Source organism: Pinus tabuliformis, chromosome 9 (assembly GCF_031772625.1).
Source record: "Pinus tabuliformis cultivar Carrire ecotype Pingquan chromosome 9, CPIR1, whole genome shotgun sequence".
Classification (NCBI taxonomy): domain Eukaryota; kingdom Viridiplantae; phylum Streptophyta; class Pinopsida; order Pinales; family Pinaceae; genus Pinus; species Pinus tabuliformis.
The window spans coordinates 409,188,803-409,208,984 of NC_142307.1; the positions used below are offsets into that span (position 1 = coordinate 409,188,803).

At 38.0% G+C, this 20,182-nt stretch overlaps 1 protein-coding gene across 1 annotated transcript in view; it reads right to left on the bottom strand.

Moving 5' to 3' along the window:
* Nucleotides 1–20,182, bottom strand: part of LOC149148898 (tropinone reductase homolog At5g06060-like) — a 208,215-nt gene that overhangs the window by 73,132 nt on the left and 114,901 nt on the right. Inside the window, exons 3-4 of the mRNA XM_089442307.1 lie at nt 9,205–9,421; nt 8,931–9,037 (exon numbers count right to left, since the gene is read on the bottom strand). Of these exons, the coding sequence (XP_089298433.1) occupies nt 8,931–9,037; nt 9,205–9,421 (324 nt within the window). The remainder of the gene's footprint in view (nt 1–8,930; nt 9,038–9,204; nt 9,422–20,182) is intronic.

Genomic DNA, 20,182 nt, shown 5'->3' on the forward strand with positions numbered 1-20,182 from the left:
ACGAATGCAGTGTTAGCAGTGGCAGTGCTAGCAGCATAACAGATGCAACATTTGAGAGGGAGTTGTATTACAGATGCATCAATGGCAATGGCAGTGTCATGGGTAGCAGTATAGTAGTAGCAACAACACAGTGTTGGTGGCAACAACAATGCGGAAAGGTGATGCTTCAGAGACAGGGCAACATGTAGTTGGACATTGTTGGTAGAGCACTTTCCTCGCTAAGAGGGAGTGTTAGCTTTTGGTAACATCGGATGTGCTCTAGCCATGAAATCGATGGAGAGGCTAAGGCACATGAGTGCTAAAGAACCCATAAACCGTTTGGTGAAACTCCATCTGGATTGTATTTTATTAAAATAATTAATATTTTTAATGGGGTTCCTAAGTCTAAACTTAGGAAAATTAAAATATTAATGGGTGTTAATCAAAATATGGGTGAGAATGATCTAGAAGGCGGATCAAGTCATGTTTTAATATTAGCCATTGATTAGAGACTTAATCTCGGCCGTTGAAGTCTCAACGAGAAAAAGTATAAGAAGGAGGCTTAGGGTTCATTTAGAAACACATAAGGAGAGAACGAATTAATCTAGAGTTTGATTTCTGGGGCTAGGAAGCTGAGAAATTTGAACTAAGTGATCAGTTGCAATAGAGGGGTAGGGATAGTTCAGGAGTACTGACAGAGAGGCGGAGAGAAGCTACTGGAGTTAGCGCAACAGCTAAGAGGACTGACGTTGGGCCAATTTGGGCTCACGTAGGCCTAACACAGAGCCAGAAGGGTCATCGCAGAAGCAAAATCTGGCCTCCACGCAGAAAGCCAGAACTGTCGGGGAATTGCCGAAATAGACAGGAAGGTTGACGCAGTAGGCAAAAGAGACAACACAGAGCTAACACAGGGCCTACGCAAGGCCAACACAGAGGTAGCGGGGGTTAGCCAGTTTTGCTGTCGGATCAGCCGAAATCTGCCAGGTGAAGTGAGGTAAAACTCACTCAATTTTCTGCCATTGTATTTTCTCTGCCACTGGTTTTCCAGGAGGGTAACCAGCATTGTATTCAGAATTACTGCTTAATAATAGAAAACCCTAAGAGCTGTTGCACCGGTTTTCTCGCATTGGGTTTTTTCAGGGACTATTTTGTCCAAAAATAACTGTGTTCTATGTATCTTGTTCTTTGCTCAGTTTTATGTTTCATGTAATCAAATTTCAAGTAGTGTAGGATGCAAAAGTAATTTACTTCAGTATTCATAAAATAACTTGATGAATGTATATTAAAATCAAGTAGGAGAAGTACATTCAGTTTTTGTTGCAGTAGCAGTTCCTTAGACTAAGAATTTTCACACATACTTGTTGAACTTGCTCATAATCTTGAAGTAATCCAATTTAACTCTAACAAGTCTCCTAGAAACTCATATCGCTTTTAAATTAACTTTTCATTAGGGACCACCCCCCTTAGCTAACCTAGGAGATAGCTCAAACGAAGAGAGTTGGGATTAGTGTGACAACCCCTTCTCTGAGTTCCCTGCCACCGACCACACATTATGGGGTTGAAGGCTTTCCCGTTGAATTGTAGGTAGGTGTAAGCGACAGGTGATAAAATATTTGACACTGTTGCCAGGGACAAGATTTCTTGTAGCTGGGAAATCGACTAACCTTTTGGTTTTAGCATTTTTGAACTTTAGATTTAGATTCTTGCTCAAGTGGCGGCTCCACTCAATCCAAATTTTACAAGATTCTCTACTAGGAGAAATTTAAGTGGTCTAGTTAGCCCCTCTCCTGATCCTGAAAGGGTTTTTAGAGAGAGGTTGGATAGACTTTCTCATAGCAGATCTATTGCTAGTCTTGGGCAAGACGATATTTCTGATATTCATTTGTTTTTTTCAAGAACAAGTAGAGCCTATCATCATGAATTATCTTTTTGCTCCTTGTGACTTCACTAACATAAATGGCTATCCTCACAATATCCTTGACAAGGCTATTGAAAAGTTGTCTTCCTTTAAAGGTAACAATGACATTAGTGCTACATCTCATGTGGAAAAAATTAATGTTTGTATCTTTAAATGGTGTAACACTGCTACCTATGAGGATGTGAAGATGAGATTTTTTTTTTTTTTTTTATCTTTAGAAGAGGATGTTGTTGATTGGTTCACTAAGCAACTTGCTAACTCATATAAATCTTTATAAGCCATTCTAGCTACATTTTTAGATAAGTTCAGATAGAAGAAGGAAAATAGGCATTTTATCAATTCCATTAGCAACATGAAGAAAAATGAGAATGAAACCATGGAGAATATTAACAAGAGATTCAATGAATTAGTAAAAAGCATCCCTGCCACTGTCTAATGAATTTCTTTTATGCTCATATCTAGATGTTTTTGGGGTTGACATTGGCTATGAGTTGAGGAGGAAGGAGCCTACGAATATAAGTGTAGCTCAATCTGAAGCCTTGAAGATAGAAAGGGCTAGAAAACAATTAGGAAAATCTAAAATTCCTGGTTTCAATAGAGGGCCATCAAAATCAAACGATTCCAAAGGCAAGGCCAAGGAAGAGACTACACATTATCCTATTAAAGAATTAACTCAACTCATCAAGATCATGGAAGCAAATCACATTAAATAAATGCAAGCCATGCAAAATAGGTTGGTGGCCATGGAAAGATCACAAGTGCAAAGATTCCAACCTAGGCCAAATGATAGATGACAAAAGAATAAAGGCCCTCAACAGGAGCATAACCCTCCAAATCCACTATAATCCACCAACATGGTAGATCAGATTCCCCATTTTTGTAGGCCATGTAATGAGTTCCATGAAGATGCCACATGCCCATATGTGAAGAGAATCATGGAAATTGGCATGCTAGGAGATGAACATGTAGGGACAAGTGGTCAAATCAATATGTTCTCCATGGAAGATCGGATATACACCATTGGGAGAAATCAAGAGATTGACCATAGGCCTAATAATCTTGGGGTTTACAATATGATTGCAAATTTTGATGAAGTCACTAAGATTTAATGGGAAAAACCTACATCTTGACAGATTCTTGCTATAACAAAACACAAAGGGATGACTTATCAGAGAAGGGATATCCAAGACCGGAATAATCATAAATTTTTTTCTCCTCCTACTTTAGAATTGAATTTTGACTTGGGAAATTGGGTGAATAATGCAAAGGTTTATATTCCAGTGACTTAACTTTTAAAGATACCATCTCAAAGGGCCAAGTTATTAAGTGCCATTGGAGTTACTCAAAGGGAAGAAAAGCCTAGTGACGACCCAGAAGATGAGGAAATTGTATTGAAAAGTATGAAATGTTATGTGGGGAACGAAGATCATCTGCCATTTTATGTTTCTTTGATAGTGAATGATCTTCTTTTACACAATTGCATGCTTGATTCAGGTGTTTCATCAAATGTCATGACCAAGAAAGCCATGGAGCAACTAAATTTAAGGGTATCTAGGCCCTATCACAACATATGTTCAATGGATTCTAAAAGAATTGAAGTGTGTGGGATAAATAAAGATTTACAGGTTTTCCTAACTACATAACCAGATAGAATAATTACTATGGATATTGTTGTGATAGATGTTCCTAATTCATGGGGAATGCTCCTATCAAGAAAATGGGCATCAAATCTAGGTGGTAGCCTTCAAATGGACTTATCATATGCCACCATCCCCATGCCTGATAATACCTTTGTCAGACTTGATCGGGAGTTAGAGAAAAGATGTCATGTTGAAGATCTAAGGAAACCCAACAATGAGTTTATCTACAGATCATGCTAAACAGGAATGATGTAGTGTTGACAAATCCCCCCCCCCCTTTAACAGAACAGATTCAAAACGAAGAGATTAGGCACAACTCAAAAATCTTGGGTACTTCAAATCTTCCATCAGAGCATTTTCAAGACAAAGCAGTAGGATTGACAATAAATTCATCATCAGCACCATCGCAACTGACCAAGAAGGAAAAGAAAACGAAAAAAAAAAGATTTAAAAAATGAACCACTAGTTTTGAGCAAGATCAAGCCTCAAAGCATCAATAGTTGGAAAAGGAAAAGGAAGAGGTTTGGTATATCTGATGGCCACAAACAGGTTAATATTGGGGCAAGTCATAGTCTTAAGATAGTTAGAATTGGACAAGGCACATCAAAGAAAAACCTATGAATTTCCCTGTGGGTAGGCAGGGTCTCAAGATGGATTTCACCAAAGACATCTGATGCCATGGGGCATCCTTTTGTATCATATTTCTAACCTTATCCCTTGTCATTTTTGTTTAATTAGTTTTATTTCATGAATAAATTGTCATTTATGCTCTTAGAATAAATTTTTATTTCCTCATTTCTGTGCTTGATTTCATTTGATAATATTTTGAATGGATACTGCTGATATATCTCTTTTGCCGGTGGATATAGATTCCAAGTTCTTTCACACTATCATTTCACATCTAGCATGCATCCCCATATGGAGCCAAAGGTTGACCACTGGAGTGGCACCTGATGATTATATGAAGACTCCATGTCCAAAGATGATCCATATGACACTTGTACCATCAGATATCATCAGTCAACATATTTTTAACTCTACTTCTATTTTCTCATCATCTTTCTTATATCCAGATTCCACACCATGCGGGGAATTGTAATAAGTGATACTAGTAATGATGAGTTTTGAGTCTGTAACAGGCCTAGGATGTTGGGACTCGATCAGCAAACGAGTACACCTTGGAGTGTTTTTTTTATCTGGTTAATTATCCATTCTTTTTCAGAGGCAGATAATTTTCTGGGTTTTTTCACTCACTTTTCACTCCAAAGTCGGGATGATGGTTTGAAGGTTGAGCCCCTAACACATCTTAGTGTCTAGCGTCGATGAGTATTACCATAGTAGATCACACAAAAATTTCGTGGAATTTGGCTAGGTCTAAGTAGGATTTTTTAATAATTAAAAATTTCCCGCAAAACGAGATTTTTTAATTATTTTCTATGTAATGATGTAAATAAGTGGCCTTAGGAAATTTTTGGGGCATGTGACTATTCGAAATTCATCTTCAGAGACCCAACATTATTTTAAAATCCATTTTGGGGGTTAAAAAATGACTTATGGTCCCTCAAAAGCCGATTTTCCTAATGGCAGTGGCAAAAATGAGGAAAAAATTAAAAAAAATCAATAATTGGAAAAATTTATAAATTTTTCCAAAGTCAAAGAAAGTCAAACAAGTGACATGGCAATTCCAAATGAAATCAAAGATGATGTGGCAAATAAGTGGGGCCCACCACATGAAACCCAAAGCAAGTCAAAGTTCCAAGTGCTAAGTCAAATGGTCCAAAGTTAAAGTTATGAAATATTAATGGCCAATGTTTAAGTTGAAATAAAGTGCAAGGCATATTATAAATTTTAAGCTTTAATAAAGTGAGTGGGGAATGGATCCACCTAACCTCTCCATGATATACACATAGTTATGAAGATTTATGCACATGCCACTAAAGAATTCAATGCAATGGGAAAAGAAGGTTCCACGCAGCAAGGGAAACTCCAACACAACAATATGATATTACACAACAGATTTTTGAGAAGATATTTACGCTTTAAATCAAGGAGACAACTCCATGAATGGGAAGATTAAGTACACATTGGCAGCCAAAGATCAACACTACAACAAGGGAAATCAACGCATGAATCAAATTTTGTGATGGCAGATCTGATTGCTATTAATTTGGGAGTATATCTCCACACAACTTCACATCCTTTACACTTGTACGCACATTACCTACCTTAGCCTCTACGTAACAGCTAGTTCAGACTACACGCAGATTTGGAAGGGGTTGTGTTATTTCAGTTAGTTGGGGACATGTGTCAGAGTTTGTCCCCCCCACAAAATCAGTCAAGAGATACATGTTGCTAAGTTCATACACAGAGGCAACTTGACATCATATTTTGTGGGGATTGCATTGGAGTTTACAACAATTAACTAAGGAGTTGTCCCCCCATTCCACCAGCATTCACACACATGGCAACAGTGAGGATGTACGCACAGGCTAGCAAAAGGTATTCACAACAGTTTGATTTCCACACTTCATAGTCACATTGCCACTTGAAACTTGACTTGGTCTTTGGGATTGTCATCAAGCTACATTTATCACTTGGTTTCTCCATTGGGATTGGCTCCCATTTTCTTATTTAAATGAGCTTTGGCTATCATATTGCATCAAGTGAAAACGAGCTATTGTACTTGGGGAATCGCTGTTCTTATGTACACTTATGTTCTATTTTAATAAAAGACTTTGGGGTTTCACATATGAGGTGTTCTTCTTGAACAAGATAATATCTTGATCATTGTGTTTTTTTTTCTACTTATGCTATTGTGTTCATTAGTTTCCATTATGCTTTTAGAGATTTGTTAATATGTAACCATCTCACATTTTCATTTGGTTTTGAGAGTTTGCTCTAGATAAAATTTTAGTTGATTTTCTAATAAATCTCTAAGATCTCTTTATTATTGTATTTATTTAACCCATGTGGATCTAATGTTTATTCGAAGTTGTGTAGAGACATCTCTTGGATCAAGCCTCAAGTGTGAGGGAAAATTCTTGGAGGAATCATCCCATTCTTGAGCAAGTTCATTGAAGAACCCGCATTTGTCATCTCCCAAGGCCTCATCTCACGATTTTGTGTTGTAAGGATCCTTGGTTTTTAGCTTGTATTTCAAAATCCAATTAATTAAAATCATTTGTTTCAATTTCTTGTGCTAATAATGATTTTATTTCGCTACTGAAGAGCATGTTTAAAATTATGCAAGAATTGAAGTTTCGCTTCAATTCCTTAGTCTAAATTTTGTAGAATATTTATAGATTATATTTGCTAACTTTTCTCTTTATTTTACACTGAGTTGAAATGTGGATTTTACAGAAAATTCAGATCTATTTATGGACTATGTTCAACTTTTGTGTTGATAGGATTGAAGAAGCTAAAGTTTGAAACTCTAACTATTTGTTGTAGGACCCCAAGAGCACTTAAGGATCAAAGTTAGGGAGACCATGGGCAATCTTGGATATCAAAAAATTAGCTTGGTTGTGGGCCTTTGTGCATTTGTAGTTTTCAGATTTCAAGAATTGTTTTTTGGCCGTTGTGGTTGCCACTTCTTGGAAGGAGATCTTGGTTCCTATAGACTCCTATTTTGTAATTGTCTTTTCCATCTTTTGGGTAACTCATTAAGGGGTCTTCTACTCATTGTAAAAAGATAATAAAATATCTATTTTTATTGTGGGAGCTTGGGTTTTACCCATGACATCCCTTCTCTCCATTTAGGGAGAGAAACATGTGGGTGAATTAACTTTTGTATCTTCTCATTTTCCATTTTAATTGCATGCTTAAAATTTACACAATCTCATTTATCATGTTTTTATTTTGTTTAAATAAATTTGCTACCAATTCAACTTAAGGTTTTGCATTCTCCATTTTATATGTTGATTTGAGCTATAACCCTTTACTTTGAACAATCTACTCTTCGCATGTTCATTAACTTAATTTTCTATAAGTCATTTTAATTTCATATTGCAAATTCAAGTCCATTTCTTTTACAAAGTTAATCAATCTTGAGTTCACTTAATCACAAACATTGTTATTTATTTACATGCAAGGCATGTCTTAAGTTTTATTTTCTTTTGGATAAATCACAAAACTATCATACAACAAAGAAAATATTTTTCACAAATCCTACATGTGTATGCAATCTTGTGTTTAAGGCAATTTCTATCATTTACTTAACTTTTGCAAATTTATTTGCATGACATAGTAGGCATATTAAATTAGTTGCATTTTACAAGCTTCCAAAGTCTCATTCAAAATTAATCTCCAACTTAAGTTGGTTGTACAGACATTTAGGGACCACCCACCTCAATTGACTCCTCACTGTGAGATCTGAATTTTCAAGTGAGGGTGAAGTTTGAGGATTGGAGTTTAATTGAAATCTTGCTTTTAGATTTTAACTAATAAAATCAACCAAGAGCACATTTACATCATCATTTTACTTTACTTGCAATTTTCCATTTTGCTATCTTGATGTGTTTTGAGTTTTATTTGCAAATATCATTTTTTTTTATTTCAAGAAGCATTTATGATGCAAGTATTGAGTCCTTTACTTTTACAACAATTTAATTTTTTTGTACTTAGAATATTGATCATTGGTGTAGTTTTATTGCATGTTATTGTTTTGATGATCATTATGCTCATGAGTAATTGATGTATCTTGTTATTTCAAGGATTTTCTTCCAAAGTACCATTTTCTTTATAGTTGCAAGTGATATTTATATGTTCATCTTGATCTAATATCGACTTGTTTTGCAATATTAATTGTTTGTTTCTTTTGACCAAGTGTTTATTTTGAGGAATTATTAAGGCACTGGTTTTACATGTTTATCTTCGAATTATGTGTTGATGATTATTGAAAATATATTTCATTTCATATCTTGTGTTTCCCATCATACTTGTTGAACTTGTTCATAATCTTGAAGTAATCCAATTTAACTCTAACAACTCTCCTAGAAACCCATATAACTTTCAAATTAACTTTTCATTAGGGACCACTCCCCTTAGTTAACCTAGGAGATAACTCAAATAAAGAGAGTCGAGATTAATGTGACAGCCCCTTCTCTGAGTTCTCTGCCACTAACCACACCTTGTCGGGTTGAAGGATTTTCCCACTGACTTGTAGGTAGGTGTAGGTGGCAGGTGATAATAGTTCTTTTATGTCGCGTTGCATTGATGCATATTATATTGTTATTTCTATATAGTTGCATATGTTGCTGAATAATGATGTAAATCTGAATAATGTTATGATGTTATGAGGTGAATGTAATGTGTTAATAAAGAAATGCAATTATCAATGCACAGAACAATATAGCCCTAAGAAAAATTAACAACGAATAGAGAGAAAAAGAAACCTCTTTAATAAGTTGTGTCTTAGTCATCCATGGGGCCACACAGTTAACACGTATCTTGTCACTTGCCCACTCACATGCAAGATTCTTTGTAATTTGGTTCATTGCTCCTGTATTTCATTCGTCACACGAGTTAGCCAGGCCATCCATGTGCAATTAACATTATCCTAAAATGCACGTTCACATATTCTTTAACATTAGTGTCATAAATTTCTAGTTCATACTTGGGAACTAATGCTACTCTGTTTAGATTCTATAAGAGAAAACTTGCATTTACCTTTGCTGGCTGCATATATCGAACCAGATTGAACAGCCACAACGCCAAGAATAGAAGACATAAATACAATACTTCCATTTCCTGATGCTTTTAGTAGAGGATGTGATAGTTGACACATGTGATAGGCTGATTCAAAGTTTGTAGACATAATAAAGGAGAACTCCTCAGCTGTATAGCCCAAAGCTGGTTTGAATATATTTGTTCCTACGTTGTTTATCTGCAGTCAAAATCATAACAATTAAAGAGGTAATTATGAATGTTGTAACCGTTCCTCGATGGGAAACAATGCAAAATATTTATTTTTGTATTTACTTGTGAGCTGTTATATACTAATTATATTTAATTTTTTAATTAAAAAATATCCATACATGAAAGTATCACTATATACAGTTGAAAATACTAAAATGGACAAATCTATTACTGAAAATCTATCTATTTCTAAATTGTATGATTGGTTCTACTTCAAATCAATTCGACCATTTTCATATGTATAAAACACGCATATCCTTGGACAGTAAAGTTCAAAGACAAGTCACAAATTTTCCTGTGCTTTTATGCTTCTTTTATCACTAAAGCACTTTATGCAAAGCTATATCTAGGCAGTATATTTGCCACTATACTAAGTGAGCATAGAACTAATCTCGAATCAAGACATCTTGCCCAAGAATAAGTCAGTCGCCGACATCATATCCCGGTAAAGGTTGACTCTTCAGTATGTCAGTTGACACTTCAATATTGACATCGTGCTGCAGGCTCTGGTTGTTGATATCTATATCTATATTTAGGGTATGGAGGATGGAAGTAATGAACTCCCCCCTTTAAGGTTGTTTGGGTTTATTTTCTCGTCTGCCACTTTTGCTTCATGTCTCTTTAGTTTGTTTTTTTCCAGATCTAGTTATGGTTTATTTTGGGCTTTCTTTTAAGATTTAAAACACTGTTTATTTTATTAAAATATGGTTTATTATCGTTAGAGGCTGGTATATTTTTCTAGTGTTGCTAGCTTATATTAGTTATTTATACATATTTGATAAAATTAAAGAAGCATGACAATGTTACATCATCCATTCAAGATTGAATCCTCAAAGAAGTGGTGGGTTTGCCTTTCTCCTTTCGGGCTCGTGCAATCTTGTCAAGGTTGTAGCATTATCGCTATTAAGTGAGGTGCAACCTGACCCCAAAATGTCAAAGGTAATCCAACTCTTGGTAGGTGTCGTATGCTCATTGTTATAGGGTCAAAGCATGTTCTTCACGCTTATAGGGTCAATTGAGTCAAAAAGAGAACTTATTGTGAGTCAAAAGAAATGTAATTGAGTCAAGTCCCATTTAGACTTCTTGTAAGAAAGGGAAAATTATTTTTATTTTGAGTCAAAAAGTTGAAATGTCATCCACAAGAGCAAGTCGGCCCTCCTTGGACAAGTCAGCCTGAGATGCAGCTATTCAACCCTCCTGGACATGTATATATACTAATCAACTTGACATTTGGGAGAACATTTATCCATAACAATGATTTCTATGCAAGAACAAGAAGAAAAATCAATTAAAGTCAAAGGAGAGAGCGAAGTCAAGGGAGAAAGGATAAGTCTTTTGCCCTAAAATTTGTTCAATTTTTCCGCAAGTTTTTCTACAATTTTTCAGAAGTTATTATACGGCCAAAATTTGGCCTTCATTAAGAGACTGAATTTTTCTGTGGTTTGACCATAAATTCAAAGATTTGACCAATGTTGACTTTGACTTGGTTGGAGGTGACTTGGAGGAGAGTTGATTTGGGAACTTTGTGATAGTCTTTGGTCTTGGTCTTGGATCTTGGATATCTCACTTTGATCTGATTCTATAAGAGAAGGATTTTGGGTTTTCCCCCTTGTGAGGTTTTTCCTTGGTTTGGAGCCTAATTTCTTGTATTCTTTGTTTCTTTGTTATCTTTGTCACTTGTAGTCGGCACAGAGGTGACGCAGTAGCTGCACAAAGCAAGGAGGACGACTTGATTTTTAGTAAGCAATCAAGAGTCGAGATTGCTTGGAGTGAGGGTAAATTCCCTCGAGATATTTTTGCCAGTATTTTCTCTACAAGATTGCTAGTATTCGGCATCCAGATTTTACCCAGATTATTTCACCGTTGCATAATAATAAAACCCTCAGCTATTGCACCGGTTTTCCCAAGTTGGGTTTTTCTAGGGACTTTTGTCGAAAAATAATTGTGTTATTTTGTGTGTGCGCTAGCATTTCTCAGTTTCCAGTGCATTATTTTTCCACAGTTTTATTTGTGAAGGTTGTAGTGTATTTCTTTCAATCTTTGTCGTAGCAGATAAATTGTTAATTAATTAACAATTAGGAGAAATAATGTCAGTCGCTGCAATAGGATTCCGATTTTAGGAATTTTCACAAGTCATACATAGGAGAAGTGTTGGAAGTTGCATTCAAAACTTAACTCAAAGAACAAAAAGAAAGATAATAAGAAGAAAAATCCTCACTACAAATCCAAGTTCCAACTTGGTCTACTTGAGGATTCCAATACTCAAATCTCAATCCAAGCTCCAACCTAGTTTTCCACAAGGCTCCAACCCTGTGTGAGGCCTCCAAACCTCTAGGGCTTCAACCCTCTCAATTCACTTCAATTCTTCATAGTGACTTCAATGCTTCTTCAAGACTTCCAAAAGCTTCTTCAACAAGTCTTGAAGGATGTCTTTAACAAGGTTCCAATAATACTTCAAGGATGTCTCCAAAGAGTCTTCAAGATCAGAAAATTCTTTAGATCAACTCCAAGTCTACAACAAGGGGTCTCCAAAACTGCTTCAACAGATGTCTTCAAGACTCCTCAAAAAGTGCTTCAAGATTGCCTTCAAAATTGCTCCAGGATGTCTTCCAAATGTGTCTTCAAAGCTGCCTCAAGTTTGCAACAGACACTGCTCCAAACTGCATTTTGATTTGCCCCATTCTACCCTTCAACACCTGCTTCAAGTTTGCTTCAAAAGTTATCAGAGCAACTTCAAGAGTGTTGTTATAGGATTGCTCTAAAAAGTTTCTTCACATGTGCTTCAAGTGTTGCTAGAGGACAGTTCTAAATGATCTTCAAAATTGTGTTCAAAGGATTCCTCAAAATAATGATTTCAGGTTACTCCAAAAACGGGTTCAAGTTTGCTCCAACAAGACTTCCATTGAGATCCATTCAAACCCTGATTATGTACTCTGATTGCATCCCATGGTTGGTTCATAGCTGCACATGGACAAAATTGTTATGTAGACCAAACAGAGCATCACATCACCCTCATATCAGCATCCTAATCACAAATTGTGCCCGTAAGAATACAACGATCCACCAATGAATGCTAGATCACAATGCGCTTGTTCTCTAGGTCACCAAATGAGATTACACCTTAATAGATTTCACTCTACCAACACTTAAACCATGGTGCAATTTTGCACCATATTGTAGGCAGATATCAACTCATCACTCAGGCCTTACATACAACCACTTGTACCAGAACAAACAAGAAATCTGAAAAAATTACTACAAATCAAACCATGATATTTGAATCACGAGTTATCCCACAGAGCTCGGATGCCACGGGACTTGCTTTTCGCTTGTGTCCACAGGAATTCAGATGCCTTCATAGAGAACTTTGAATCTCTGTCATAGGAAAACTTTGAATATTTTTCACCAGAAACTTGGAACTTTTCAGAGTTATGCCACAGAGGGTTTTACTCCTTTCCATAGGAAATAATTACAGATATCTTGGCTCCTTTCATAGAGAATAGATATGCTCGTTAGATATTTTGATCTGCTCCTTAAAGACTTCAATCTCCTTGCTTCTTAACTGAATTCTATCTTCACTTCCTTGTTGAATTGAATAAGTGTTGCCTTTTGTTTATATGTTTACACGTTCTCTGGACCGTCGTGTCTTTTGGGAGGAGGGAGTCGACTGGACATAGTGTCATAGACATGGTCATCATGTTTTGAAAGCCGACCTATAATATATTGCAAACAAATTAACAGTTCAGTGCTTGCTTCATTAAATGCTTCTGCAACTTCACCTAAATGGACATGTTCATACAATTCATGCGTCCATGGAGCCCTAGGCATAGGAAATCAATTGCGATGAGGTGAGAGCTAGTGAAGTGTTTACTCCTTGTTCTAGGAAGTAATGTTTAATTTAGGGGGAGCTTGATACCCCACAAATTTAAGTGCACATGTCACTGATATGCAAGGTTTTGTGGCGTTCAAACTCAAGTTTTATTATGCTTAAATGCATTAATAAATCAAATCCAATCCATGTATTCAACTGCTTTGGGTGTCCTGGGAAGGGTTTACTTCCTCTACAACACAATAGTTCTAGATCATGTAATTCAATGATCCTGCAGCCTAGAGGATGTGGTCATTTTGATTTAATCCAGAGAACTTACGGATTTTCAGTGAGCACAGATCATATCCAATATTTAGAACTCGGTCACTGATCCAACAAGGACAATACTCAAATGGATACTTTGACATCAATGACAAATACTATCCAACAATTTTAGTAGTAGAAAGCAGAAGTTGCAGATATAAACCGAAATGTGAATCTCCTCATGGTGGCCTTGACCAATAAGCTTGGGCTATTCGGAGAAGATGGTGGTTCTAACACAGAGGTCTGATTAGAGGGGATATTAGGGGATCAGGAAGAAATAGAGAATGAGTCGAAGAAGGGACCTGAAAAAGATCAACCCAGTTTGAGTGTCGTGAACCATTCATAGTCCCTATTCAAAATGGAAGCAAAGGTTGATATCAAGCCATACCAAGGTGAGATCAATGCTCTATAGCTAAATCACTAGTTGCAGCAATTAAAAGTTTATTTTAGTGTTCATCATATAGAAGAAGAACAAAAGATTTCATTTACGTGGTTGAAATTAGAGGGCCATGCCCTGACCTGGTGGAAAAGCCACACAAAGACCTTGAAGTTGGAGGGAGATCATCTAGTAACTATGTGGGGGGACTTTAAAACACTTATAAATTCACAATTTTACCCTATTGGGTATGTAGAGAACCAATGGATCTGGTGTCACTACTTTAAGCAGAAATAAGGGTAGAGAGTACAGGGTATACTACAAAGTTCAAAAAGACGGCTATAATGTTGGGTATCTCCTCAAAGAATCTAGATGTACTCCTCAAGTAGCTGGGGGGTCTATACAATGATCTGCAAAATCAAGTGATGTTGTTCAAGACTAGATCGATGGGCGAGGCTTGTGTACAGGGACAGTACCTAGAGAACGTAGGCCAGAACAAAGAGAAATCAAGTGGTTCAAAGAAAAGGAGCACTAGGATGCTTCTAAGGAGGGGAAGAAGTGGAAAGGGAGAAAAGATAAAAAGACGACAACCACAACACACCAGTGCAAGGATCCCTGCAACCACTATAACATTGATGGTCATCTTAGTTTTTGTAGCATCGAATGTGTTCTACCCACGAAATTTTGTGGAGAGGCTAGAATACATGAGATCTCCAAAACCCAGAAATCCTTTTTGGAAATTCCACCTAGAAATGACTTAATTAAATTATTAACCAGTTTTTAAATATTTCTTAAGTCTAAACTTAGGGGATATGGTTAATTAATTAGTATTAATTAATTCAAGGCGAGAATCATCTAAAAACTCACACGGATCGATCCAGAGATGATCCTAGCCATTGATTAAGTTTTAATCTTGGTCATTGGTACTCCAACAGAGGATTATAAGAGGAGGTCGATGTGGTGATGGAAAATACACTACAACAGTTCGATTTCCTTGGCAGATCAATTTCCTGAGTAGCAGCAGTCAGTTGCCAGAGAGAAAGCCAAAGATTGAAGCAGTGAGAGAGGAGCAGAGATAGTGAAGTCGGAGGAAGATTTCCAAATCCGGTGAGTGCATTGCAGAGAAAGGCCGAGATTTCTCCAGGAATTTGCGTAGAGGCAACGCAGAAGCTTCGGTGAGCAATTCAATTTTGCTGAGGAGAAGCTGGTTTTCAGTTCCAGAGGCTGGAAAGTACTTCCAGAGTGCCGAAGGGTCAGTTTTCTCAATCAGTAGAATGCAGGACGACGTGATCTTTAGTTGTTCTAGGCTAAGTGTGTAGCAGACTGCGCAGAGGTGATGCCGTAGGTGCGCAGAGCAAGGAGGACGACTTGATTTTCAGTGAGCAGTCAAGAGTCGTGATTGCTTGGAGTGAGGGTAAATTCCCTCAAGTTATTTTTGCCAATATTTTATCTGTAGGATTGCCAATATTCAACATCCAGATTGTACTCATATTATTTCACTGTTGCATAATAATAAAACCTTTAGTTGCTGCACTGTTTTCCCAAGTTTGGTTTTTTTGGGGACTTTTGTCCAAAAATAATTGTGTTATTTTGTGTGTGTGCTAGCATTTCTCAATTTCCAACGCATTATTTTTCCGCAGTTTTATTTGTGAAGGTTGTAGTGTATTTATTTCGATATTTGTCGTAGCAAATAAATTGTTAATTATCTAACAATTAGGAGAAATAATATCAGTTGCTGCAATAAGATTCCGGTTTTAGGAATTTTCACATGGTATCAGAGTGTGGTTGATCAATTGGAGAGCTAAAAGGCGAAAAGAGAAGGAATTTCACTGCTCATTATGGGCAGCAGGAAGAAAATCCCAAGGGCAGCGTAATCATTCTGCCAGGAGGCCAAGTTACTTGTGGAGGTTCGATTTTTTCTGAGTGGGGCAGAAAAAAATTGATCCTACCAGATCAAGTGATTCCAGAGCCAGAGGGAGCAACTCAGATTTTTCATTGGGTGGATCTCTAGCTGGACATAATGGTTTTTGCAACAATTTGCTAGAGTAGAGCCAGCGTCGGGGTGGAAGAGAAAAGAGCACACACATAGGGAGAATTTTCCTCAAGGAACTTCTAGTCTCAAGAAATTCAATTTTTCCTTGCAAACTAGTAGTCGTTGTGCGCTGATCTTCTCACTCCAGAAGGAAGTGCGAATAGCAGAGCAGAAGTGAAGAGGAAGTTTTCGACAGATTGTTGAGATGGTCACTGCAAGGCTTCGTGATCAGGATGAGTTGGATGGAGCTTCCAAGTACATCATCTGCAAGATAAGGATGTCCTTCCTTCTAGATGAATATGGCCTGAAAGCATATATTGATGCAGTGGTAGAAGTTCCCACAGATGCAGATCAGTAGAAAGAGTACAGAAAGGAAACGGCACAGGCGAAGTGGTTGATCCTAGATGGAGTTTGGGATCATATTGTCTCACATATGGCGGCCAAGGGAACGACTAAAGAGATGTGGAAGACTCTCTCCACGCTATACCAAGGTACTTCCGAGCAGCAGAAGATGTACTTAGAGGAGAAGCTGAGATGCATCAGGATGTAGAAGGGGGAAGGCATAGATCCCTTCCTCACTAGGATTCAAGAGGGAGGTTCGAGACAAGTTGTCAGTTGTTGGGGCAACGCCTCAACCCACGGAGCTAGTGCGATTGGCACTCAACAGTGTCTCAGAGGAGTGGCAGGTATTCGTCCAAAGTATCTTGGGCAGAGATACCTTGCCAAGGTGGGACAGGATGTGGGTTGATTTGCAACAGGAGGAGTTGAGACGAGCTCTGTTAAAGACCTCCGTCGATGGCAGCAACATCGAATCGAAGAAGGTGAAGGAGGAGGAGAATGTGGCCCTCACATCTAAGGGTCCTAGTCAGGGGTAGGGGGAACAGAGGAAGAAGAAGAAGGACATGTCGAAGGTCAAGTGCTTCAGATGTGGTGAGCTTGGTCACTACAGTACCCAGTGTCCTCTCAGGAAGAAGGACAAGGAGGAGAAGCAGGACCAACATGTAACTTCAGCAGAGATCGATAGGTTGTCCTCTAGGTTGGAGGAAGACTTCGCCATGTTTGCTGATATACCTTTAGGGGTGAGGCGGGGTGACTTGGTGTTGTAGCCCCAGAGCACTACAGATGGACAGGATCCTTGAGGAATCCACCTCTTGGATCATTACCTAGCTATGGGGGCCCACAGTACTCAGTAGCAGAATGGATCAGTGGCAGTTGATGCAGTTAGTGCAAGAGTGACAGTTACAGAGACTGTAGCAGTCATATGTTGAGGAGCGCAGTGCAGAGTTGGCAGCAATGCAGTTGGCACAACGCAAAGTCAGCAACAATGCAGAGTCTTCAATGGACAGTGCAGAGGCTAGTAAAAGTTAGAGACTCGGGTGATAGATGCATTATTCTGATCACATCTATTCAGTATTTTGGATGCTTTTCAGTTGCAGATGTTGCAGTTGCAGCAACAACAAAAGAGAGGGAGTTGCAATGTTGGCAGCAATATGGAAGTGTCAGCAGCAACACAGATGCAACATATGTCAAAGTTGCGCAGTGGTTGGTGGGTAGTATGGCTAGACATCAGCAGCGTAACAGGAGATGATGCATAGATAGGGTGCTGTTACAGGGTGTGCAATAGCACTATAACACATTCCTCACTAAGAGGGAGTGTTAGTTTTCGTAGCATCGGATGTGTTCTAGCCATGAAAATTTGTGGAGAGGCTAGAATACATGAGAGCTCTAAAACCCAGCTACGGGGGCCCACAGTACTCAGTAGCAGAATGGATTAGTGGCAGTTGATGCAGTCAGTGCCAGAGTGATAGTTGCAGAGACTAGTAGCAGTCAGATGTTGAGGAGCGCAGTGCAGAGAGTTCGCAGCAATGCAGTTGGCACAACTCAGAGATAACAGCGACACAGAGTCTTCAGTGGACAGTGCAGAGGCTAGTAACAGTTAGAGACTCGGGTGACAGATGCATTATATTGATCACATCTATTCAGTATTTTGGATGCTTTTCAGTTGCAGATGTTTTAGTTGCATCAACAACATAAGAGAGGGAGTTTCAGTGCAGATGCAGTGTTGGCAGCAGTATGGAAGTGTCAGCAGCAGCACAAATGTAACATATGTCAATGTTGTGCAGTGGTTGGTGGGCAGTATGGCCAGACATCAACAGTGTAATAGGAGATGATGCAGAGACAGGGTGCTGCTACAGGGTGTGCAATAGCACTAGAACACATTCCTCGCTAAGAGGGAGTGTTATTTTTTGTAGCATCGGATGTGCTCTAGCCACAAAAATTTGTGGAGAGGTTAGAATACATGAGAGCTCTAAAACCCATAAATCGTTTTCGGAAATTCCACCTAGAAATGACTTAATTAGATTATTAACCAGTTTTTAAATATTTCCTAAGTCTAAACTTAGGGAATATGGTTAATTAATCAATATTAATTAATTCAAGGTGAGAATCATCTAAAAACTCACACGGATCGATCCAGAGATGATCCTAGCCATTGATTAAGCTTTAATCTTGGTCGTTTGTGCTCCAACAGAGGATTATAAGAGGAGTTTGATGTGGTGATGGAGAATACACTTGAGCAATTTGATTTCTTAGCAGATCGATTTCCTGAGTAGCAGCAGTCAGTTGTCGGGGAGAGAGCCAAAGCTCGAAGCAATGAGAGAGGGGCAGAGACATTGAAGTCGGAGGAAGATTTCCAAACCTGGTGAGTGCATTGCATAGAAAGGCTGAGATTTTTCCACGACGCTGTGCAAAGGCAACGCAAAAGCTTCAGTGAGCAATTTGATTTTGCTAAGGTGAAGATGGTTTTCAGTTCCAAAGGTCGGAAAGTATTTCTAGAGTGTCATAGGGTCATTTGCCTAGTCAGCAGAAGGAAGGACGGCTTAATCCTCAATTGTTCCAGGCTCAGTGTGTAGCAGACTGCACAAAGGTGACGCAGTAGTTGCACAGAGCAAGGAGGACAACTTGATTTTCAGTAAGCAGTCAAGAGTCGGGATTGCTTGGAGTGAGGGTAAATTCCCTCAAGATATTTTTGCCAATATTTTCTCTGCAGGATTGCTAGTATTCGGCATCCAGATTATACTCAGATTATTTCACTGCTACATAATAGTAAAACCCTCATTTGTTGCACCGGTTTTCCCAAGTTGGGGTTTTCCAGGAACTTTTGTCCAAAACTAATTGTGTTATTTTGTGTGTGTGCTAGCATTTCTTAGTTTCCAGCACATAATTTTTCCGCAATTTTATTTGTGAGGGTTGCAATGTATTTATTTCGATATTTGTCGTAGCAAATAAATTGTTAATTATTTAACAATTAGGAGAAATAATATCAGGAGAAATAATTATCTAACAATTAGGAGAAATAATTTTCATAGGTAATACATAAGAGAAGTGTTGGAAGTTGCATTCAAAGCTTAACTCAAAGAAAAAAAAGAAAGATAAGAAGAAGAAGAATCTCGTGGTCACTAATTTGAGCAGCTAGGTTGAAAGCAACTCAAACGTTGATGAGAAGATCATTTGCACATTGGTGCAGAAGGAGGTGAATTTGAGTAGTCTTCAGCAACAGGAAAAGAAAGAAATGACCACAAAGATATAGGTCAAGAAGACAAATATTGATGCACTATTTGATTCAAGATCGCAAGCAAATCTCATTACGGCAGAGCTGGTCAACAAATTGGGATTGGAAGTTCATGATCATCTAAACCCATATCTAATGGGATGGGTAAATAAGGACACAAAGTTAAAGGTAATAAAACCTTGCAAAATAAGATTTGCTATCAGTGCTTTTATTGATGAATTAAAACTAGCTATAGTTCCCCTTGATGTATCTGGAGTGGTGTTTGGAAGTCCCTACATGTACATGCGAGATGCAATCTTCATGCAGAAAGCCAACAAATACCGACCCGTCAAGAATGGAAAATCTTTCACCATCAACATGAACAAAGGCAAGTCAAAAAATTCACTAGTAAGTGCTAACTAAGCCAAGAAACTGATCAGTTCTAGCAAGAAGTTTGCTTTATAGTTTTTAAGAGAGAATGAGTCTATAGAAGAGTCAGTAAGAGCAAAGGCATCTTTGGAGGGATGTACTAAGAAACAAAAACAACAACTGGAAGAGTTGTTACAAACATGTAGCCTGTGTTCCGGGACCTTAAAGGGTTACCACCAAAAAGGGAAGTGGAGCACGAGATCTGGCTAT